This window comes from Panulirus ornatus, chromosome 15 (genome assembly GCF_036320965.1).
Source record: "Panulirus ornatus isolate Po-2019 chromosome 15, ASM3632096v1, whole genome shotgun sequence".
Classification (NCBI taxonomy): domain Eukaryota; kingdom Metazoa; phylum Arthropoda; class Malacostraca; order Decapoda; family Palinuridae; genus Panulirus; species Panulirus ornatus.
In genome coordinates this window covers 2,006,844-2,031,988 of record NC_092238.1, presented here as the reverse complement: position 1 = coordinate 2,031,988, position 25,145 = coordinate 2,006,844, and the positions used below count along the sequence as shown (strand labels likewise).

The following is a 25,145-nucleotide window of genomic DNA, read 5'->3' as shown; positions in this document are numbered from 1 at the left end:
CCCAGTCAGTCCAGCACCTGCAGCCTCTCCCACAGGAGCACCTTCTCTCGGTGTCTTGGGGGCGTCACAACTCTGCAAGACAGCTGTCAAGGCACATCCAGCAGGCTTGACCTGGCTGTGATGATATACAGCCTGTGTGACGCAAGTGATGCACTGTAAGGAACAATACACTAAACTAAACATTCTACGAGTTCTCCACTAAGAAAGCTTCAGAAAGCTACATTTCATCCACAAACACGATTCTTACAGGAACAGCTGCATGCTAAACTAGAGTAGCAGTTATCTGTTACGAAACTACTGGAGTTTCTGCGTAGCAGATTATAAAGGTTACAAATAATTTGTCTTCTAGCACGGGAAATACTAACCTGTAATCATTAGTAAGTTGAATGTCAAGGAAAGCAGACACGAGGAGCAATATGAAAACAATACAGGTGCTCAGGAACGCAGCGTCTACGAGTTTTTTCGGCAGCATGAAGTTAATATGGGTAAGTAGTGGCTGTAACTCAAGTTTCATCCTGACACATTCTTCTTTTATCATTTAACTGGAATTTATTATGACATTCTTAGATGGCGTCACTCTTTTAATGTTATCTATAAGGGAATATATTGTTTCTTATGAACCTGATCATTATCGTCGCTATTTTTCGAAAAACTTCTTATCACTGATTGTCTCTTGTCATACTCACCCTTCAAGCTGTCAACTTTATATACATATGTAGAATGACTCGTGTAAGATTCACAAGTGTTACATGTATGAAGATATTATTTGTAAATGTGCTGAAAGCCAGCAGCGCACGTGTAGATGAGACGAAAATAAAAGACAGCTACCTGGGCCATAGGAGTAACACTTGACAGTCGCTGAAGTGCTGCATCGCTACGCAACCGTCACCAACCCGCCCGATACCCAAGCGGGCCGTGGCTGCCTACCACCTACTACCTAACGGAGAAAGAAAGACGGAAGAAAACTGCACATCTCTGTGAACCATCTGAAATAACCACTAAGCCTTTTAAATAAAAAGGTCGTCTGCTACTAAACCGGGAACTTCATCATTGGTTCTCTATCATACAAATGGTTTCTCACAACTGCTTAAGGAACCCACCATAAACTTTGCCCAGTTACATCAAAGACGAGGTATTTGTCTACTGTTAAATCGAAACATTTTGGGTTTACAATTCAGTTTCTGATACGGTGGAGTAACAAAGTGAAGACGGGAAAGATAGTGCGAAAAATGAATGTAATTAGTTACGTAATCACTGACCTTGGGCCTTATATTTTTGTTCACACTGCTGCAGTTTATGGTTGTGTGGGTCTCATGACTACCATGGATTCATGGTAGCTCCCTCACCCTCTCACTGTCATGTGTGACGTTACAGTCACGTCCTAACCCCTCCCTGTCATGAGTCATGACAGTTAACTTCCTCATCCAACTTGGCTTCATGACTTTCATGGAGTCATAGCAGCTGCCTCCATACCTTCATAAAGCTAATCATTCATGTTCACATCAGTTGTTTCCCTAGTCAGGACTGTCATAAGTTCATGATATCCTTCACTCTTTTCACTTTCATGACGCGCGCATATTCATGATTACCATGATCCCTACAACTGTGACAGTCCTTGTCTATGAGTCATTTTCATGACTGACGTGCTCATGACAGTATCACTCTCATGACTATCCTCTGTTCATGAGTTACCTGATCCTCATGACTACCCTGCGTTCATAAAGCTCATCCCTATGACTGCCGTGTTCATGGCAGTCACCTCACTTCCCCCTCATGATGACCTCTTTGAGTTTGGAGAAATGTCCGTGTCATCCATAGAGCAAGCCTCGTCTCCCTAAAGTGATGTTTCTTAATATAAAGAAGATGGATGACCTAGATTGACCCCGATCTGACGATGTTAAACTCAAAAGGTTTTGCTCTATTGACTTCTGTGACCTCGGAGAAAAAGAGTTCATTCCTGTGCCATTAACCATGTGTGGAACATCTTTCTTGTGTTGTGTATCGTCCGTGGCAAGCTAGTGGACTAACACATGCTTGTACATATCAGACAATCCAAACAACTCAATATTTGTGTAACGTGATGACCTGTCGGGTGACCTGTGAAGAGGCGGAGAGAGAGAGAGAGAGTGAGAGAGAGAGAGAGAGAGAGAGAGAGAGAGAGAGAGAGAGAGAGAGAGAGAGAGAGAGAGAGAGAGAGAGAGAGAGAACAACACTGCCCGTGAAAGTGAGAGAAGCAGGACAATACACCAGTGCTCTCGACGGTCGTTCTGCAGAATTTGTTTCAAAAGTTCGAGAGCAGAAGGCTAACAGAGGGAGGTCCTCCCCTGGGGATGGTTCATAGGGTAGCGTCCCTCTGTAGCAAGGGAACTACAGACTGTGAAGTAGACGTTATTCCTACCTGTTTGTAGACCTTAACAGTAGGTCTGAGGACAGACGCTAATCTCTCAGGGTGGAGTCCTGGGTTGAGATATGATAGATAAGAATTATTCTCGATTTAAATCGACGCCCGGTGACTGCCCTAACGAATTTTCCAGTTAACATGAACATGACTGAGATTGTCTGTCATGGAGATAAAAACTGACAAGAACAGAGTCTTGACAGCTTGAGCCATATACCATGATTATCTATGACGGGTACTTCCCCTCAGTTACATCTCATTATTCATTTATATTTCAACTGTAACACTACGGCAGTTTGTACGCCTGGTATGTTCTTCTCTGAAGGCAGACATTCAGTACAGGTCATCCATGGTGGTCTGCTTGCATCCTGACTCAGGGCACTACTGTCAACCACTATCGTGTTGGTTCATTACTTTGTCAATAACTGATCAATTCTAAGCCCAAGTGTGTCAGGAATTAATGTTTTATGGATCAGTGTGACCAATCATCAACCGACATCATGTCGGAAGTGATGAGTCTTACAAATAGTTGCTGATGGGTGATAACTGTCCGTGGGCTTCGTTCATTGCTGGTCAGTGTCCGGCGCCATACTGCGGGTGAACAATAAACACAAAGTAAAAGTGCCAGCGAACGGTAACTCACATATTACTCTGATGGTAAAAGATCGCTATCCGTGTGAGTAATGTCTCAACTTCCCGAGCCATTTAAGCTAGTAAATCCCTCCTAACTGTCTGGCCCAGCAGCAGCTAAGTCGATTCCTCCCAATCCCTCCTGCAGTTGCAGCTGGTCGACCTCTCCTGTAGGAGATACAAGGGAAAAAGGTATTCCTCATCGGCTGCTTTCCAAACATGCTGTCCCAATATTTAGCGGAAGTTGTAGTGAGTGGAGTCGGTTGCAAAGCCCAAAATAGAATAGTTTACATTATCGCCACCAGATATGAAGTAAACAAAACGCATATCGTCCGTAAAGTTTGCAGTCCTGAGTATTCTTTTCTAGTGATACGACGGATATTTTGGAGATACAATGCAAACCATGAAATGAGAATTTATGGCTTAATGTTACAACAGATTCTATGGAAAAATACAGGGGATTAGGCAATCCGCAATGATTAAACACAGAATGGTAGGAATATAATCGGGCATCTAACGTAACATCTTTGTAACAAAATGGAATACATATGACATTATCAGCAGAAACGACGGGGTCGTACATGTCAGCATCGTGAAACGGTGTGAGTTATCCCAGTATGTCTGTATATGTTAGTAATTCAGAAACAATACAGTTATGGTTAGCTTACCTGTTGGAAAAGAAAGCCACTGAAGTGGGTTAATCCTATCCAAGAGAAACCTGCAAACCACTAAGTAAATCGAGCTTTATTTACTCTAACGGACACTTGATACTCGGCAGTGGGTATGCGCAGTGACGGTGTGAACTGGTGGCAGGAAACCCAACAGATGGTTGATGAAACAGGTGAAGATAGTCCACTCAAGCGTTAAAATACCTTAATAACTGCCACCATCGTTGTATAGTTTCTATCAAAATTGGTTTCATCGCCGTCATCACGATATCATCATTTTTCAGGGACGAGGGTTTTAGTCTGTTTATGATAAGACTGACAATAATGATACAAGGCAATAAGTGTAACGCTGATCAAGCCAATCATAGCATAACTTATCAGACATTCATTTGAAAGTCTGACATACATGGAAGCTTGTAACAAAAATGTCTAAAATACACATAGTTACAACTATAAGCTAATATAAGTTTTCAAACCACAATCCCCGGTATCCGAGCACTGTTCTCATCACAGCAGCCGCGGGAATACCGTGGTGAGAGCTTCGCTACGGTTGAGCAAATCAACAAAAGACGGAAGGCAAGTGGGTCGGTCCGACAGATGGTTAGAGGAGTCGTGATAATTGATTGCGTTTACCGTATATATTTCAGTGATTAATCTTAAGCACCAACAAAACGTGCACATGAATCCCAGGTAGCATTCACATCATTACAGTGATATATCAAGGAATTGTCTAGTACTGAAAAGTATTTGTCGATAAAATAACCTCTCAATGTTACCCAAGAATAATAAGCTCATTTTTGTCCCAGGTTTTTTCGTTTTTTGTTTTTTCGTTATCGCCTTTGCCTTCCTAATTTTCTTTAAGGAGAATATCTATTATTTCAGTTTCGTTCATTATGTGATTGCTCTGGAAATACGTGCACTATAAAAAGATGATCAATACTGAAAGCACGAATAAATATTTATAAAATTATTTCCGCGCAGCTGATCTCGTTAACAATATAAAGCGCCAAAGGATTTTAGAAGAAAAAAATCCAATCAATTTTCTAGCTAAGTTAGCTTACACGAGGCAACTACCATGTGGTCCACGGATTTAAAGTCAAGAATCATAACAGAAAGTGCAGTTCTACGGGAAAGTGAATGATGTAAAATGATGTATAAACGATGTTCAGAGTAGAAAAGATGAAAGTGTGGTGATGAAGCTGATTTAGATATGAGTGAACACAGTTAACAGCTCACGTTATTCAAGGCTAGTTTCATTAATTAAAATAGCTGATATGAAAGTGTTACGACGCGTGCGTAAAGCTAAAATTCACTTTCATTGTTGGAAAGTTAGTAGATCCATGCATAAGGAATGTTAGTGCAAGACCAATTCAAATACATAAAATAAAACATTCATACATGATGCATATTTACTCATACGTTTACATTGTGTATGCACAAACTCATTACAAAAATTGTAGGATCCAACATAGTTTCACAGGTGAAAAAATACAGCCACTAATGCTTGAAAACCTTTCGCAGTATGATACTATACTTAAAAAGGATCGCTAGAATAGGTGAAATATCTAAAGTTACACTTCACTTAAAAGGGAGAGGGAACAGTTACTGGCAGTGTAAAAGCAATGGGGTATTTAGATATCCAAAGAGAAGTAAACCTACAAGACTGATAGTGTAAAATAATTTTTGTTGAGCTTTTGACCTTTACACACACACACACACACACACACACACACACACACACACACATTAGCATTCTATATTTCGTGACATCTCACTCCTAATATTTACGATTAATATTCACACAAAACTTATCTATCCACAAACGTTCGCACACTTTTCACGCCCTTTTCACTCTCTCACGCCCTTTTATCACCTACGCGATCAAATTACCTAACACCATATATTGTAAGGATAGACTGTAGAGCAATCAAAGGATATAACATGAAATTAAGCAAGAAAACTGATGAAACATAAAAACGTAAAGAAAGTGTATAGTGTATGAGCGTTGGACAAACGGAGAAAACTGAGAGTATGTTGTCAATATAAGTAGCACAGACGTTTAAAAGATCTGTGAAGGTATATCATGGCCAAGACTATAAATATCCCTCCCCGTCCAGGACTTTTGAGTGGAACATCGAGTTCATGACGTTCCTACAGACGCATCCGTCATGAAGGGAATGTGCAGGGGAGGCAACTGTGGGAGCTTGCCATGGGTGACGGACGCGTAGCGTCGCTCTCCTCACTAGAAGTCGGTGCCTGTTCCCACCGCCCCAAATCACCACCCTTCCATAATCCAGCGGGCAGCCTATCATTAGTAAACGAAGTTACGTCCAGGGTGGAACATCGACATTCCTTGTTTATTTCATCATTGTTCGTGGGACCTGCACATTTTTGTCAATCACGTGGATTATACTTTCAAGTGGCCAAGTAGGTCTAGGCTAGCCATGGTCTGTGAGTGATGAATATTGATAAGTACCAGACTTGACAATTTTAGTGAATTAAAAATAGTTACTAATTTTCGATATGCTCGGCTCAGATCCTCACAAATCATCAACAGTGTTTGCGTCTTGAATCCTTTACAGAGCTTGTCGCCAAGCATGTAATTGTGAGTCAGTGGATAACTGGCTGAATTACATGGGCGCGCACCGTGCCAGATGTAATACAATAGGGCAAAAACCTCCTGCAGGCTGGCCACTGGTATGCATGATGTGGAAATTAGTGTGCATATGGTTATGGGAACAGGTATGAACATCATGTAAAGGAAAAATAAGAATTTATTGAAAACAGCACGTCAACTAGGTTACAATACTTACTCGTATTAAATGAAACGCAGCCATTGTCAACTCCGTTATATTCTGAAACTTTACAAAGTTTAAATCAGGGTATAAGAATGAAACGTGAATATTATCATCTCATAACAGCTGATGTCTGTTTCTCTTATGACCCACACACAAGAGGCACTTATAAGCTTCTGTTTTGCTGAGGTTGGGAAGGGAGAAACTGTGATGTCGCGAGTAGAGGGGCGGGGCTCGGCGTCAGGGTCGGCTAAGCGGACGGTGAGCAACGCCCAAATATTTATATACATCGTGGTGGAGAGGTACACTTCCTGCTATGGACATCACATGCAGCGACAACATATCATTTGAAGAGCACATCAATATAATGATCTATGCATATGCTTACATATCATGGAGTCACAACTGTCGAGTTAATAACAATGTAATCTGGGATGCGGTGAAACACTATTCTCACGAAACCTGGCCGCGCTCTGATTACAGTTTTCTTTTATATACATGCTATGTGCTACTAGAATTATGTATTACATCTACATATTGCAACTAGTAGGGAGACTAATACCTCCTTACCAAGCTGGCTGGATATGAGAACACTCAAATGTGAAAATATTCATAATAAATGTTTCTAGATTCGTAGCCTCCCATCAGTGGCAACACTCGGGCCATGTGGTAACACTGGACCCGACGGTCTCCTCGCTCTTGAGTCCAACAAGATTTAATAATAAAGACTTATAAAGTCTTTGTCAGATATCATTTACAATTGTATTCCACAGCCTTACACTCTTAAACGATACTGAGGGTGCTATACTATGAAGTAAAAAGTCAGTAAATATTTACCATGAATATCAAGAACATACTAAAGAAATATTCGCTACTGTTTGGAATATCAGCAGGTAAAATTGCCATGTATGAGACAATTAACTGCTACTACAAATTTAAGACACGAATGAAAAAGACTTTCTGAGTATATGTAGACATTGAACACTAAAATCTTTGAAAGGTGGGTAGAGACAGATGCTTGGAGCTGAGGCAAGCACCTGAGTGTCAACGGTTGACAGAGATAACCCTGGGAAGGAGATTGACGTGGTTGATTTAGGGATGGTTCAGTGGAGGTTGATGGAGATGATTCAGGGAAGAGGGTTGACGTGGATGATTCAGAGAAGGAGGATGACGGAATTATTAAGGAAAAGAGGTTGACGGAGATAATTCAGGGAAGAAGGTTGACGTGGATGATTTAGGGAAGAAGACTAATGTGGATAATTCAGAAAAGATGGTTGACATGGATGCTTGACGTGGATGATTCAGGGAAGAAGGTTGACGTGGATGATTCGGAGAAGGAGGTTGAAGGAAGTGATTCAAAGGTTGACATCGATGGTTGACAAAAGAGGTTTGACTGGTCAAGATGATTTAGGGCAGGAGATTGACGGGGATGAATCAGACAAAATATGTCGTGGACTTACGAAAGTTAATATAGATATTGGACAACAAAAACATTTAGACTTCTAATGATAACGATGATGTTTTCAAAATAAATAACGACAATTATTACCAACACAGGTCGGCTGATCTCTTTAGGTGTATAGATTGTGGTTCTTCAGTGAAAACTAATCTATGTGGCACAGATCAATCATAAAATTTGAGATATATCAATATTTTCTTTATACATTCAAACCAACAGAACACACATTTTCCTGTATGTTGGAAATATTACCACTGTCAGTGATTTGTCTCGTTACAAACCTTCTAAAAGTTTAAGGTCTTGTTATCGGAAAAATAAACACTTCAAGGCATGCCGGATGTATATTCACATAACCAATCGTTTTCTAAGTAATATCGTGATGTTGGGAGGTAAAGTTCCTTCTTACTTGCTAGTAACTTACAATAGGCAGAGCCCTCCGCCAACCACCAATACACTAGGAGGAATGTCATAGTGCACTGTATATGGGAACTGCGGGATTTATACCTAAAGTCTCGATACAAAACCATTTTGGAAGCCTAACATTATACACCGCCGTATCAAACTCGTCTCTCCGAACTCCAGGTATCCGCCGCTTCAGTCAGCCGTACTCAGAAACAATCCTCTTCCAATGTTTACCCTTCGCTGATTCAACTCGCATAGACTGATGGACTTCACAATTTATCTACTGTGAAGCGAGATACTGTGTGCGTACGTGTGTCGGCGCTGCCGCCGACACATGATGTCACTTGGCCAGCTCAGCCCAGCTGCCATTACTGTAGTGCACCGCCCCTCACCACCCGAGTTATGTAAAGCTTCTGTTGCTGGGGTTACGTTGCTAACACGATTATAGCCCGACAAGTGTGACATACTTGACCTGCGTAATTTTTCCCTCCAACACTTTGTCTTTCTTTAGTTCGTAATAGATGGTGGACAGCCACCGAGCAAGGAGGTTTATTACTAGCATTACCCCACTGGGTAACAGAAGGGTGTGCAGAGCCAACGCTTTACTGGCTATCAAAGTCAAATTTCACTACTTTGGCCCAAGATGCTGCGTTTTCCTTTTGCCTCAACTACACGTGTGTTGTGACTTTCAGTCCACAAACATATAATCTCACCATCTCACCTTTGTGTTGTAGTGGTTATGGTTAAATACCGTCACGCATGCAAGGGCCACCTGGGCCAGCTGTTCATCCTCCCTTAGGAACCTGTCCATTCATGGCGAAAGCTAGAGTGTATGTGTGCGTGTGTACGTATGTATGTACGTATGTAGGTATGTGTGCACGCAGGACTTCATACATAGGAGTAAACTCATCGTAATCATATACAAGGTCAAGATTAAACACCACAAGAGTAAAACTCTTATCGCATACAAACATACCAACTGCAAAAAGTAATAGCGCACAGCATCTGACAACACGTAACTCACACGACTCATTCTTTGTAACTAAAGATTTTCTTGCGGTGAGCGGTGGGCACAACGCACGAAACCAACCTTTAACAAAATCTCGCTGTGGAAATGCGCAATTATGCTCTCTCTCTCTCTCTCTCTCTCTCTCTCTCTCTCTCTCTCTCTCTCTCTCTCTCTCTCTCTCTCTCTCTCTCTCTCTCTAGTTTTACCTAGGATACAACCCTTGAGCATGATGTTGGTGTACACGGGTATGATTGCGTGATCTTTGACCTAACTCGAAACTAAATCCTAAGAGTCAGGTCAGAGCAGGAGGCACCCGCATCAGGGGTACCACCTGCAGCAGTATATACCACCTACAGAAGGGGGCACCTGTAGAAGGCTGGCTGACCCATGTCGTGGTGCCCCTACCCTGACAGGAAGCTGACTACCTGATGCCAGTACATGATGATGCACCTCCACTAGAGTGGTCCTCCTGGACTCTATCAGACCTTTACGGACCATCATGATTGGGGAATCATTGAGACTGCATGTTTGAGAAAACATTGTTTGGATGATGTATTAGGGAACGAGAAAGGTGAGGAGGCCAACAAGACGGTGGAGGAGATGACTGCGACATAGAGTGTAGGGTACAGTTAGGCCGGACATCTGACGCCTCAGTTACCAGAACACAAAGGTGAACTCGGTCAAAGAAAGTGAGCCGGTGGTGGGAAGGAGGCCATATTGGTGAAACCCAAGCGTCTGACAGGTTCGTGCTCCATCATCCAAAGCGTCGACACCTCATGCACACACAGACAATGTCTTCGGTGAAGCCTCCCCTGCACAAGTCTCCTAGACTCTCCTTTTTTCTCTCTCTTGCCCTGTGATGGTGGGCGGCGGACCATCAAACATTCTGGACGATACAAGATACCTCTCAGCAAGCAACGCGTCTGGTCCGTGTTCATCACCGCATGACATAGACTCGGCCAAGGGCCGTGTGAGGAGGCCCTTGCCCCAGACGGCTATTCACCTCCTGACGAATGTACCGTGACCATCTTGTGGGTTGCTTCCTTGCGTTGTGCACCAGAGGTTCCCATCTCCACCACTGCCTACCACACGCCCCCTCACGTGCACTGGCCTTATATACGTGCAGTGGCCTCACGCACGTGCACTGGACTCATACACGTGTACTGGTCTCACACGTGCACTCGTCAGATGGACCGCCCCTCATCAGCTGCCTCTCCAATAGGGTCAACTGGTTCCTCTTATCAGCTGGTGGTTACCCCCTCTCCTAATCAGCTCCCCCTCTCCCCCCGGCAACTGTTACCTTAACAACAAGAGTAACTATATCAAAGTATGATTATATCCAGATTAGATTGTTGTCTTCCGAATCACTTCATCGACAGTGAACGGGACCTGGCTGGCCTGCTTCTGCCAGCAAATACATTGAATCTAACATGACGACTGTGAACAGCTGATTTAAGTTACAAGTACAAATGAGAGCTTACAAGACAAGAACTTTGTACAAGACAATCCATGAGATCCCATTAAAGATGATTACCCGTTTATCATCGTTATCTAATCCTAATCGCTAATGATTCATCCAACCATTTATTGATAATTCTTACATGTTATGACACATTTGCGATGTTATACCCCTACCTCCTCAGAAGGGAATCGTTGAGCTGTGTGTAATCTTTGGAAAGTCGTGCTTGTGTTCGAGCGTGTTCCACTGTCTGGTATTTCTATTCAGACATAAGACTTCACATACATTTTGGTAATCCTCACCCAAGCACAATGAAAATATCCATGTCTAGTAGGCCAAGGCAGATGCCTACGCTTTAGCTCCGCCGCAACAGTCTGCCGCTACGAGCTACGCTGGAGTACTCAGAGAAAATGATTTCATGGGTTACTATACCAGATGATATATTCGTTTTTACTCTTCCACTATTTTTATAATACGTCTGTCCAACCATACGTAAAGCCCCGCCAAATGTAAGGAATCCAAGTTACAATACATTTCTTATAACCATAATCAAATAATGGGTTTCTTTACATTATTTTTCTCCATTTATGAGAATCTTTTACACGATGAAAAATCAATATCTATACATCATGATTCAAGATTAAACTGTTATTTGTAAAACCACAAACACTTACTTTCAACAAAGAACAAATATAAAATGTCTCCTATGTTAAAGAGAATTTTACACATGTCCAAAAATGCGCCGTCATACTGGAAATATGACTACAGACACATGACCCATCTTACTCAAGTGTGACCCCTGACACAAGGTTAAGAAGACATAGAATGAGTTAATGTGAAAGAAGAATAGATAAAGTGAAGAAGAAACGTTGGTAAAGTTATCGTAGGTAACCAACCAATCAACCACAGCTTTCTCCGAGAGTTTTCTTATAACAGGTTAGTGGCACGAGTGGGCTTGGGAACCCGCCCACTTCCCCTACTACCCAAGTAGTAGGTGTGGGGACTTGCCCACACCTATATCACTAATCCAACTTATTTCTTAATGGAAATTAACCTCTTTTTTTCCATCTCTTGTTCCCAGCACAAAGGACATCGTCCATATTCTCGTAAGATTTTTTTTTTTTTTTCAAATATATTGTAATTACTTCAAAAAGGCGATGGTTATTGGAACTTCTTGGCTCGCACGGGCTATACAGTGAGGTGTTCTAAAATTTCGACTGGTGGTTATAATTTGACACTGACGGCCTTAATGACCATAGTAGCTGATAGGACTTACAGCCCAAATAACCTGCCAACCGTCACTAGCTGAACGACCTTTGGAATTTAATGGCCATTGAATCCAACACTGACGTGGAGCGTCGTGACACCACATACTAGCTGCCTGGATGACATCGCCTCACTTAACTCTCCACCTTCTGCCTAGCATGGCTCTGCCGTTCCTCATCTTCGACGGTTTGCTTTGGCCTGACGTGTACACGGGACTTTACCTCCGCCCGTCTCGCCAAACAGTCGAGCTGCGGGACCTTCGTCCACTCCCGCGGCGTTCCTGCACACAAGCACACACAGCAGCTGCCATTCACTCATTAAGATTCGAGGCACGCGACACAGCTCCCTCCAACAGAAGCTTCATGATGACTCGGAAGCCACACATCTCTCTCCTGGCCTCTTGCCTCACCTCCTGCACCTGCGATGGCACTACGTCACTCCTGCCACTCCGTAACCTTGCACCTCCGGTAACCACTTTCCCTGGTCTGCACCACCTCTGCACATCACCCAGTAAAGCACTGTCGTTGTTGTTGTTGTCGTTAACCGTGTCCCTGTCCAACACTATGTCAGTTCCGTCAACAGGCATAACTGCAGCATGACATCGCTAAACTGGTGACAAACATAATACCAATAAGAAAACCACTATAGTGGTGGTGATAAGGCAGGAGTCCCGTAGGAGAGGTGGTCGTTGTCGGTGTTCCTAAGATGCAGGTGAACGTGGGATGGTGAGGTAAGCTGCCGAAGTTGTGAAGGTGAGGCAGATGGGAGGCGGTTCCTTCAGGGGACAGAGGCGTAGGTGAGATCCTGTAGGTCCTGCGGTAGAAGACGGTGTTGACGATGTCCTACAGAGCTCCCTACCGGCAGAGGGAGGCACTATCACTTGTGGGCTGCTGCAGAAGCAGGCTGGACCGATAGAGGCAAGAGGGTTGAGGGGTAGGTGAGGGATGACGCTGGGTGGGTTGTGAAGCAGAATTATGATGGAAGGGATCCAGCATGGTTGACAGTTAACACTTTATGAACGTATCCGAAAGCCTCTGTGTAACGCCAGCGGTCGTCAGCTGACTGACACCTGCCGTGTGCAACCCAGCCTCTGGGAAACCACGGGTCCTTCCCTCCCTTGTGATACGGACGAGACAATACACTGGACCAGGAAGATCGCATGACGTCAGGACCCCGGCACCCAGCACGGGAGGTGCTGCAGCCGTTGTTGTAAGTGACTCACTCTGATCATTTCTCGCTTCTCTCAAGGAAAGAAAATCATCCTGGAACACAAGAGGCCACTGTCGTGCCCTTCAACTTTCTTGCTTTCTGAAGGCTGAAGGTCGTGATCATGGTTACATACGACCCGTGAACATGACGGTGCGACCCTTGAATACGACGGTATGACCCTAGGTAAGTATAATGGAATACCCGGGCCACCATATTTACGTGTCGCACCGTCGTGGTCAAGAGGGTTAGAAATTTCTCACACTTTGTACTCTTGCGAGGTGTTATTCCCCTATGTCATAAATCTGTTCTGTAGTGTGACGCTCTGATGGTAATACGTGACCTCCCTCTTTGCCAGAGTGGAATCAAAAGTCTTCCATTTCATCAACTCCCCTGCACGGTTACCTCTTTTTAATCATCCTTTTCCGTCCGCTGTGATGCTGCTGCTCTCACTATTTTACAGGTATCATTTCAGCCACCGCTACTACTGACTATTTCCCCTCTAACAGCAAAGCTGTGGAATTTCCCTCCATCTTCTAGTCTTCCTATAACGTTTCTACTTTAAGAGACAGACTCACACACACCTTAGGGACTCATGATAATTTCTATATATCTTTTTATGCATTCAGTTTCCTGTCATCCAGGACGAACCCGATAGGGGCATATCTTTGGCCATGCCATATCGGCTGCTTAAACAATATAAAAGACACACCTGTACACCAACACTGGACGCCTCCCAAGGTGGCCTCCACGCTCTACACCACAAAAAAAACCTTGCGTTAAGTCCACTTCTTTTCTTGTCACATTTACACGGTTTATGGTTTTTCACATTTATCAAGATAAGAAAGTTTTGTTTAAAAAAATGACACTAAATATTCTAACTACAGTGCTTGAGGAAAGACAAACCGCTCATTGAAGGCACTATCAAAACATTCCTTCAGGTGAAGGCAGACACACAGGAAAACAAACACAAGTCCTGAGCAGAGATATTGGTGTCTCTGGCAAGGCAGTATAGAAAGGTAAACATCAACCTTGGCCCCAACCCCAGGGCTCACCGTCAATTTGGCAGCTTAGATACAACGGGAATGGTGAGGCAGGACTCTGTTACTGTGAACCAACAGTAGAACACATACCATTGACGGAGCAGATCATCTTTTTTCAACAGATAAGGGAGGGAAAAGTAGCTAAGCCAAGCACATTTTACTGGGTACGTTGATGGATGAAAGGGGGTTCCCCTGGTGCTTTGAGGCTCCGCAGGAACCGAGGACGTTCCATATTTGTAATGCTGTCGAGGCCACAGACGTGTCTGTCACCGCCGCTGGTGTGGCCACTGTGGCCCACAAGCCGCATCACCACCACCGATGGTGTGGCCACCAACAGTACCACCTCCACCATAGAATTACCACAATCGTTACGTCGACCACCCTCGTTAGTTAGCAGATCTACAACAACCAAGGTCTGCCTGTCTCCTGCAGCACCGCACACTCCTCCCCTCTCCGTCCAGCCTTCCTCTGGTATCCTTCCTACCGACACTCCCTCCCTCACACTCTCAAGGTCTTCCTCAGTCAGTCTGCTCTCTCCCTCAACCACTGACCCTGAACCCCCAACCCTCCAGTGTCACTCTCTCGCCCAAGGTTCCATTCCATGACTGGAAACCTTGCCTTCTACCTACAGGCGTGCACTCTCCTCTCTCTCTCTCCCTACTATAGGTCACGCAACTGAATTACAGACGCTAGTCATTATGCAAATTTTGGGAAAGTTAATAGTATGTTACTTAAAGCTGTCGTTCAACAGCTTGCGCAATATGCATGCAAATCAAACACGCGAGATCTGTTTCGAATAATTTAGTCATTCATAAGCGAACACAGAAGAGAAACTCAGACAAACGCAGTCACGCTCGTGTGGAGAACAATAGCGGGTCAAACATCTGGTACCAAACCTGGGAATGGCAAGTGTGAGTACAGCAAGCTACCCTACCACCTCCACACTACCAGAACGTAGGTACGAAGGCTGGGATTGTGTACATCTACAGGGAGATATTTTCTTTTCTAAGGATCAGAATGACCAGTTCCCAAATGCGTGTGAGTATAATACACGACACACTAACGAAAGCAAAGCAAAACCAAGACATCAGTTTCAGACAATTTATGTACCTGCACGATGCACACTCGACTTCCCTCGCCAGGCCTGGCCCCCTTTAGGAAATGGACCACGGTGTTTGGCCATCAAGTAAACCCTGGTGCACCCTAACCTGCTGTTGTTGATCCTCAGGTAAACCCAGGGGCACCCTAACCTGCTGTTGTTGATCCGTAGGTAAACCCCAGGTGTACCCTAACCTGTTGTTGTTGGTTCTCAGGTAAACCCCAGGTGTACCCTAACCTGCTGTTGTTGCCACAGGTGGCAGTGTGTGCAGCGGTTGTGGTGGGTGTGCCGGCCGCAGCCTCTCCCCTGGGTCAGCTGGGCGTGGCAGCCGCGCTCTCGGCTGCCGTTCCCAGAGACCTCAATGGTTCCTGGGGAGAACAAATTGCCCAGGGGGAGAGAAGAGTGGGAGCAGCTACCCCTGATGACGGGGAGTGGGTCTGGACGTCTTCTGGGGGCAGCCCCGGGGGCCAAGCTTCAACAGCAGTAAGTCAGAGTCGCAGTCTGTTCACCTCCCTCATCGCTCCCTTTGTGGGCGGGCGACAGCGTCCCAGGGGCGGCCACCGGGGACGTGAGAAGCCCAGACCACAGATATGGAGGCCTGCCTTCACCCTCCACCCTCCCCGCCCTCGCCCACCCCAGCCCACCAGCCACCATCCCGCAGGTGTGCCACCCCAACTCTTGCAGTCAGGGCTCAGGGATGGTCAACCCCACGTGTTCTCTGCAATACACGCACCAGACATCACCTCTGCCGACTTCCCCGGCTACCCGGAGACGTCACTGACTGTAGGGGACGCTGACTCGGCCTCTCCAGTCACCATCGACCTCTCAGAGTTCTCTGAGCCTCGACCTGAAGATGTTGTGTACATCGAGTATGAAGACGGTGGTGATGGGGCCAATTTCCAGCAGAACAGCGGAAGCTTCATCCAAGTTTCTACACCTGACCAGCCGAACGAGCCGGTATCAGGTTTTCAACCTCCGAGGGAATATTCCGTTCACGGAAACGCAGTTTCGGCTCATTCATCGACTGAAAATGTAAAGCTGAGTGAAGTCTTTTCACCCCCTTCATTCAACGTCGAAGAAAAGTTCTCGAAGCCCTTTGCGACCATCTCAGGCACCGAAAATTCCCTCAATTTACAAAACGACAACGTTTACGTCACTGCAGACACGTCTCTCCACGACGACAGTCATGGCGCACAGGACCCACCTGCACCCCACCACCACCACCAAGCCACACAGCCTTCCACATCACCACCGCCCAGGTCATCACCACTTCGACAACAATTTAATCATCTCCAGATAATTCCTTCACAACCCGACCACCAGACTGTGCCCTTACTACCGTCATATTTACAACCGAAGCAGCAGCCACTCTCGTCACCATCACAGCCCAAACAGCAGACTCTAGCATCACCATCACAGCTTAAACAGCAGACTCTGCCATCATCACCCGAACAACATACCCTGTCATCACTATCATTAGATTCACTGCCTAAACAGCAGAAGCCATCATTACCATCACTGCCCAAACAGCAGACTCTGTCATCCCCATCACAGCCCAAACAGCAGACTCTGTCATCACCATCACTGCCCAAACAACAGACTCTGTCATCACCATCACAGCCCAAACAACAGACTCTGTCATCACCATCACAGCCTAAACAACAGACTCCATCAGCGTCACTACATTTACAGCCCAAACAGCAGACTTCATCATCATCACAGCCCAAACAGCAGACTCCATCATCATCATCATCATCACAGCCCAAACAGCAGACTCCATCATCATCATCATCATCACAGCCCAAACAGCAGACTCCATCATCATCATCACAGCCCAAACAGCAGACTCCGCCATCACAGCCCAAACAGCAGACTCCGCCATCACAGCCCAAACAGCAGACACTATCGACACCATCACATCCTAGTCAGCCAACAGAGATTCAGCCACTCTCCTCCAGACCACGGACAACACCGCCAGCACCCCAGCAGCAGGAACCACCCAGGTCTTGGGTAAAAGAGACCAGAGTAACTCTAACATCGTCCCCCTCATCTCACCCTGAGGGGATCTCTCAAGACGACTTCGTGACATCGCCGGCAAAACGTCAGGTGCCTGGTCCTGGGCACAGACTGCCACAGACTCCTGGTCATGGGCAAAGGCTGCCTCAGACTCCTGGTCATGGGCACAGACTATCACAGACTCCAAGTAACGGGCACAGCTCGCCACAGACTCCGACAGTACCAGCACGGATGAGGGAAGCCTCCTCGTCCTCCCAGGAGCACCTGTCGTCCGTGGGATCCTTCGCCCCACTGCCAGCCTTTACCCAGGACGAGCTAGGATCCCCAGCCGCCACCACCGCTGGATTCCTGCCGTTCGAAGACAGCAGTGAATTTTTCGATCATGTGTTTGAAGGAAGAAGTCCCTTTGGAGAAAAGGTTCAGACAGAGGTAATCTATGCTCTTCCTTGCCTGATACCCATAATTGCTAATAATTGGAATATAACTAAATCCCTAATTAAAAAGTACTAGGTAGCCCCCCAACCCTACCTCCTAAGGCCTCTCATGGTCTCACAACGTGATGAGGGGGTTTCGCTCCCGACTTTGGAATGTTTCCCTTTTTCATCCACATTTCTGATCCCAACAGAAACCTGGGTCCCCAAGCAGGCCGACATCACGCCCCTTCCGCCGCAGCACACAGCCCCTCGCCTCAACACCAACCCTCCATTCACTCTCCTACACCGAGAGTTTATCGGCCACACTCACTCCCTCCTCCCAGACCTCCTCGTTTTCTTCCATTAACCCACCGTTCCAGCCTCCTGAACCGTCCAGTCATACGTCAACGGGGTCCAGTCTCTCAGAGGAGGTCTTTCCAGCGTCGGTGAACGACCTGCCTCTGGAGACCACGAAGTCGCCTTCTTCAATTCCTCCTTGGACGACGTTGACCGGCCCGCTCGCCAGGGAACAAGATAGGATAGAGGTCAGTGTCTCTGGTACTTGTTGATGATCCTCAGTCCAAACAGAGATTGTTGGAAAGTCTTACGTAAACCAGATTTTCACTAGTGCAAGCCTGGGGGAGGGAAAGGGAACGCTGAAAAATCACCTTGGCGGTCCCAGCCATTGGTTCCGATCACCTACGTCAGGAGTTTAAAGAAAATCTGATTTCATTCCTTGTTTAATGTACTGTATCTTTCCGTGGCCTCAGGAGGAGGGGACAGCCGTCGCCGGACAGTTCTCCCCCGTAGGTAAAGGCGGTCACAACACCCGCCTCGCCACCCCTAAGCCCACCACCGCCCACACTCGACCTGGAAGAAATTCTGGTGACGCTCCAGTCACGCCGTCAGGTGAGTTGAGGCGATGTTAACGTACATTATGTTCGTCTGGCACCAGTTGTCTGCAACTCGTTTTTTCACCCCTTAGCTTGGCCAGTTGAATCTGTGATGTAATAGATATCAATGTATCTTCTGCAGACACACTTCTGCACTGCGGCAAAACGACGTAACCGTTGCTCATCAAAGGAAGGACTTCGTGTGGTCAGCTTCCTTAACTTGTTACGTCAGGAAATTAAGTAAATTCTTTCATTCTTATCGGTAACATAATTAGAATAGGCATTCTTTTACCTGCTGTTTTATTGTCTATGATTTCTCCTCCCTTGTGCTTCAGCGGCCAATCACAGTCTATAAACTGACATCACACGTCCCCACAAATCCTGCAAGTATTGTTTTCTATCCTTGAAAAGTCAAAGGTCAAGCTTTCGGAACTGTGTACAGCCAAAATCTACGTGTTTCCTACCATCTTTACATATATATATATATATATATATATATATATATATATATATATATATATATATATATATATATATATATATAGTCTCGAAACTCCTCCACGTCGACCTAGAAAGTCAAGGTCTACACACCTCTACGAACGTCAAAGTGTACACGAAAGGAAGGTCTTCAGGTCGTGATGGACCCACCAGCACTTCATCAATGTTTGCGTCTTCCGCTCCATTTCGGACAAAGACAGCCTAGTATATGTAAACAACTAACAGCATATTTTCATAACCTGTTTATTTCATTTCATTCTTAATTCATCTGTTCCTTTATGTACCAGTAATTTATTACCACAATTTGCAAATGCCGCAGGAATTCCGTCGTTGTCGACTCGAGAAGCAGTGTCCCTTGGAGTCCGCGAGAAGCCTCGCCCAGTAACGACTAGCTCAGCGGAGAACGCTGATTTTGATGTAAGTTCCGGTGCAAATTTGTCAGTTTTTAGACTGGGTCATGGCTAATGTTAATCAGTATTCAGTTTTTCTGTGTCAGGTACCGGAATGTGAACCTTGGAGAATATCCAATGGTAATATGAATTATCTAACATCTGTTGTATTCTCAAAAGTCCGTGAATACTTTATCCACCTATGGTATGGGTAACTGATTTACGTTAGTTTTTAAAATATCTTAGTTGTCGTTCATATTGTTATTTCCTTTACTTACAGTCCTCTGTTTATGTACTGATTACATAAGGGCACATTAATTAGTGGCGTTTCTTTCTTTTTGGTTTAAGTATATGAACAATGGGTATGTTTGAAACATCATTAGCCTAAAGTATAATAATTCCTAACTAAAGTGTACGACTCCAGGTGCTTGTGCTTCCATATGAAGCAGTAGACGGTAACTATGATGTCGACCAGACAACCACAATCAGCACCACTCACCAGCCAGTGCAATACAGTCAGACGACCAAGGTGAGACGTGTGTGTTAGGCTGGTCATTTTGCGGGGCTATTAGTCATGGCTATAAGTAAGCTATAGTACTGCACAAACATCACCAGTCAACAGTAGATGGTTAGGCAAAGGTTACGAGTAAGTTGAGCATAGTCTACTTTAAGGTAGACAGCCCTGGTGGCACGTGCAAATGACTTAAAGCATCTTTTTTTTTGAGGGGGGGGGGGGAGAATATATCCCTAAATAGATGATTACATCCATTATTTTTTTATCCTATAAATCCTATAACACAATGCATAGTAACAGTTAACGTGAACAAGTACTAACATAGTCATGATGATGTTGATCACAAGTTAATGATATAACTGGTGTGTTACAGCCAGAGGAGGTGGATGTGTTCCTGGTGAGGAGGACTCGCCCCAGCTTGGGTTGGCTCAACATACCCACACCTCGCCCTGACCTTCCTCCACATCCACAACCACAGCACAACACCATCACCACCAGGATCCAAGCTCCACCAAGCACCTCATCTCATGTATCACGTATGTGATGTTTCTGAATATCGTTAGCTCTAATGATTTTGTATTCATATCTTTAACGTTTAAGAACGTTGGTGGTCGATATATTCAATGTTGTATTTTGTGTATGGTAGGTATATTTGTGATTCTGCTTCTTATAATTTATCACTTATCTTCATATATAGTTACATCGTCGCATGAAGGCGAATGAAATGGGAATCTTAAGAATTTCCTTTAATTTGTATCACAAATCATCTGCAAAACGCAGCTCTGATGTCGTAAGATAAATACTAAGTAAACTGGCTCAGTGTTAGGCCGCGGTATTCAAAACACCATTGTCCCTAAAGCTATGGTTATCAGCTGGCATTCTCCCTTGACGATAGATAACAACAAACTAGTAATTACGTCACACAAGTAGAGTAAAACTACTTTTTTACTGGACTTGACAGAACAGATTGTAAATAAACTCGGTCAGAAGTATGTCTGGAAAATATCATATACCATCTTGTTAAATTTTCAACCAACAATTTTTATCGTAAATGTTTAGATTACACTCAGTAAAAAAAAAAAAACGAGTCAAACAAAAGATTGAAGCTCTAAATATTTAGCGTTTAACATATATTTTAAGAATCTGCATCAGAAAAAAGAACGAATAAATCTTTTCACCGAGAACATAAAAGTAACGAAATATATATCCTTTTTCCCCACCAACTACATACATGGAAAAATAGTACCATTTTGTTTTATTGCACTTCATCAAGTGCCAATAATCACGCTAGAATACTTAGTTATCTGAAAACCATTTGTTAAGTGACCATATCTTTATATAGAACACTTCGATGTGCTTGTTGGGTCGGAGCTTTCAAATGTCAGCTGAAAAGACACCCACGCACATACATACCCAAACACTCACACACACACACACACACATACACACACACACAAAGTATGGTTAGGACGTATTCAATTAATCATGAATAAACTTTTATCATTGAGAGTAAATCTGTTTCTTCTTCCATAATTCAGCTTATCAAACCATCTACTCGCGTGACCAAGCGGCAGCAATTTTACTGACCTACATTCTCCCAGTAGGTCCCGAGACCACGAGGGTTCGTGAGCCTCTGGTGTCTGTTGGTCCTGCTAGTGAGGATGGAGGAAGGCCGGTTCACGAACACCCCCAACACCACCAACAACAACAACAACACCAGGAATTCCCGAACATCTTCGGTCTTAAGAGGCCACAACCCGGGGGGAGGGATCTACCTCTGGACCAGGACGACCACCTCAAACGACCTCTGAACCATGACGGCCAAACCTCTGACCTAACTCTGGGCCACGACGACCACACCTCTGACCTAACTCTGGACCATGACGACCACACCTCTGACCTAACTCTGGGCCACGACGACCACACCTCTGACCTAACTCTGCGCCACGACGACCACACCTCTGACCTAACTCTGGGCCACGACGACCACGATTTCAAACAATCCCTGAGTCACGACCACAGTCTTGACCTGCCTGTGGACAACGTCGACCACAGTTTCGAGCGTCCCGTGGACCAGGCAGGCCACAACCTTACCCTTCCCAGCCACAACCACCAAGTACGAGGTGAGGAGACCTAACTCAGGTTCGACGCTGGAGTGAAAGGCGTGTTCTACCTACTATCCAGAGACAAATATTTTATGCATTATTCTACTGTACACCTCTTCTGTTTGTTGATAATCTACGCTAGGTAAATCGCGAAAATAAACAATAAATCTACTATTGCAAATCTAACAGTTCAAATTACCACTCATATTTACGCAGTATCAAAGTACAATGATAGTTTATAGGCATAACAAACTTCTCTAGTTGGTACCAGACACCATAAAGTTGTTTCCTCTCATGAATGATTCATGAAAGCAAAAGCATGGTTTAATGTCGTTCATTACCACCAACAGTTTCCCCTCCCTTACTCACAAGTTTCCCTCCCTTATTAACATCAGCTTCCCCTCCCTTATCAACAATAGTTCCCCCTCCCTTACTAACAACAGTTTCCCCTCTCTTACCAACAACAGTTTCCCCTCCCCCAAGAACAACAGTTCTCCTTACCAACATTAGCTAGCATTCTTCTTCTTGAAACAATATAGTTCCCTCGCTCTAACAACAGCTTCTCCTCAAACGACAGAAACAACAGCAGCGGAGGACGGACTCCCTGCTGAAGGCGTCCGGTCCAGGGACAACGGGGGACCATCTCATTCTTCCTTGGTTTCCAGTAAAGAGCCTGGAGGCTTTCCCCAGGTGAGTTCACGTTTCCTACAGGTGGTTTATGTATTTTCCAGGTGGTATATGTATCCTACTGGTGGCTCATATATTCTCCAGGTAGTTTATGTATCTTCCATGTGGCTTGTGTATCTTCCGAATGGTTTATGTATGCTCCAAGTGGTTTATGTATCCTGCAAGTGGTTTATGTATGCTCCAAGTGGTTTATGTATCCTGCAAATGGTTTATGTATGCTCCAGGAGGAATGATATATTATCTAATGGCAAGATACAAACCACACATAAAAAAGCAAATGAAGAAGGTCCACAGAAGGGAAACAAAAACAGTGACAGAATCAAGGGAGCCAAGAAGGACTGGGGGATTAGATACTATGAATATGTCTACTATGAGAGGGAGAAGAGAAAAGGGTGACCTGATCACAACCTTTAAAGAATTTTCAAAAGCCAGTTTGCTGGTGGGAACAGTGAGGTGCGGGAGAGCGGTCAGACTGGGAGACTCACACGACATAACATGGTATCAAGGACTCTTGCTACTTCCTGGGGTGAGGCTGACCCACCTCTGACACTGTGGTGCCAGCTGCAGTAGGTGACTGACCTTTGACCTTGTGTTGCAGGTGCTGGGGTCGTTGACGCCGCCGTCCTCAACGACCTGTGACCACGGCTTCTGCCATGACTTCGCCAACGACCAAGACAAGTAATACAATCCACCCCCCTACATCCACCTCCACCCATCTACACCCATCTGCATCCATTCTCACCCACCTGCACTCACACCCACCCATCTAGATTCAACTATATCCACCTAAACCAGTTGCCACTCACCACAACCTATCTACACCAATTTTCACCCACTTACCCTCAGCCCCACCACCCTACACCCACGCCCACCCACCTGCACCGACGTCTACCCACCTGCACCGACGTCCAACCACCCGCACCGAAGCCCGCCCACTTGCAATGATGGCCATCCACATACACCAACGTTCGACCCACCTGCACCGACGCCAACCCACGTACACTCACTCCCGCCCACTTACCTCGACGCTCACCCAAACACCACCTATCCACACAATGCCCGCGCACACCGACCCTTCCCTCCACCCACACCCTCACAGTGGCCGCCCACAATGAGCCCCTCCACCCACATCGGACCACAGTACCCCCGGGCGCAGAGCCTTAGCACTACTGTAGTTATGTAGAACCAAATTATTATTATTAAGATATTTAATATCGTTATGATGTAAGTCTGAGATAATAGGGAAACCAATTTCAGTGTTATTTATTTGACTGTAGTTCATTGTTGTTAAATACTTGTTAAACTTTAAGATTAAGTTGTGTAAAGCGTGTTTGTTTCAATTCCTTCTATTCATTGATAGAACTGAGCTTATAATAATGAATGTAAACAGAAAATGTGACTGTTTTACGTGTTGAGAGAAGTGACCTGGGGAATTTGGTGACCTTATGACCTGGGGAGAGTAGTGACCTCATGACCTTGTAAATTTGGTGACCCTGTCAGAGTTATGACCTCATGACCTTAAGAGTGTGGTAACCTCATAACCTTGTAAGTATGGTGACCTTGTCCGTGTTGTGACCTTATGACCTTGTGAATGTGATAACCTCATAACTTTATAACTGTAATGACCTCATTATGAGTGCTATGATGAGTCCATCACCAACAATGACACTGATATATCTGACACCACCGCCATATGCACATCACCATCACCACCACAGACATAATCTCCACCACCATCACCACATGCACCATTTCCATCTTCACAAGCACCATATTCTTCACCACCACACGCACTATTTCTATCACCTCCACTACACGCACTATCTCTATCTCCACCACACACACTACATCCCTTCCGCTACACGCACTATCTCCATCTCCTCCACACGCATTATCTCCATCACCTTCCCCAACTGGCACTATCTCCACCACCATCAGCACCACCAACGTACGTCACGCACCACCACCACCAATATCAGAATTTATAGTCTATATGTCACCTTCAGTAATGAGAAGCACCACCAATACTTAGTCATTATATAAAACCATCACCAAAATGAGCGACCGACTCACCATCTCCACCACCTACAGAACCAGTCTCCCCAGCGTCACACCAACACGCTCTTTCCCCAACCAACCAATCGTCACACAGCGTCACACAACTAGACTTCCCGGTTATGGTGTGACGGGTGTCAA

At 45.1% G+C, this 25,145-nt stretch overlaps 1 protein-coding gene across 2 annotated transcripts; it reads left to right on the top strand.

The window, feature by feature from the left end:
- LOC139753668 (uncharacterized) lies at positions 1-25,145 on the top strand. Of its 2 annotated transcripts, none has more exons than XM_071670321.1 (10): positions 1-485; positions 15,690-17,879; positions 18,076-18,408; positions 18,634-18,772; positions 19,574-19,671; positions 20,068-20,172; positions 20,531-20,693; positions 21,762-22,280; positions 22,840-22,952; positions 23,548-25,145. In XM_071670321.1, the coding sequence occupies exons 1-10, from the start codon at positions 387-389 to the stop codon at positions 23,629-23,631; spliced, it is 3,843 nt and encodes a 1,280-aa protein (XP_071526422.1). In that variant the 5' UTR covers positions 1-386; the 3' UTR covers positions 23,632-25,145. The 2 variants fall into 2 exon arrangements, with proteins under 2 accessions (XP_071526422.1, XP_071526421.1); XM_071670320.1 differs by having other exon boundaries at positions 21,759-22,280.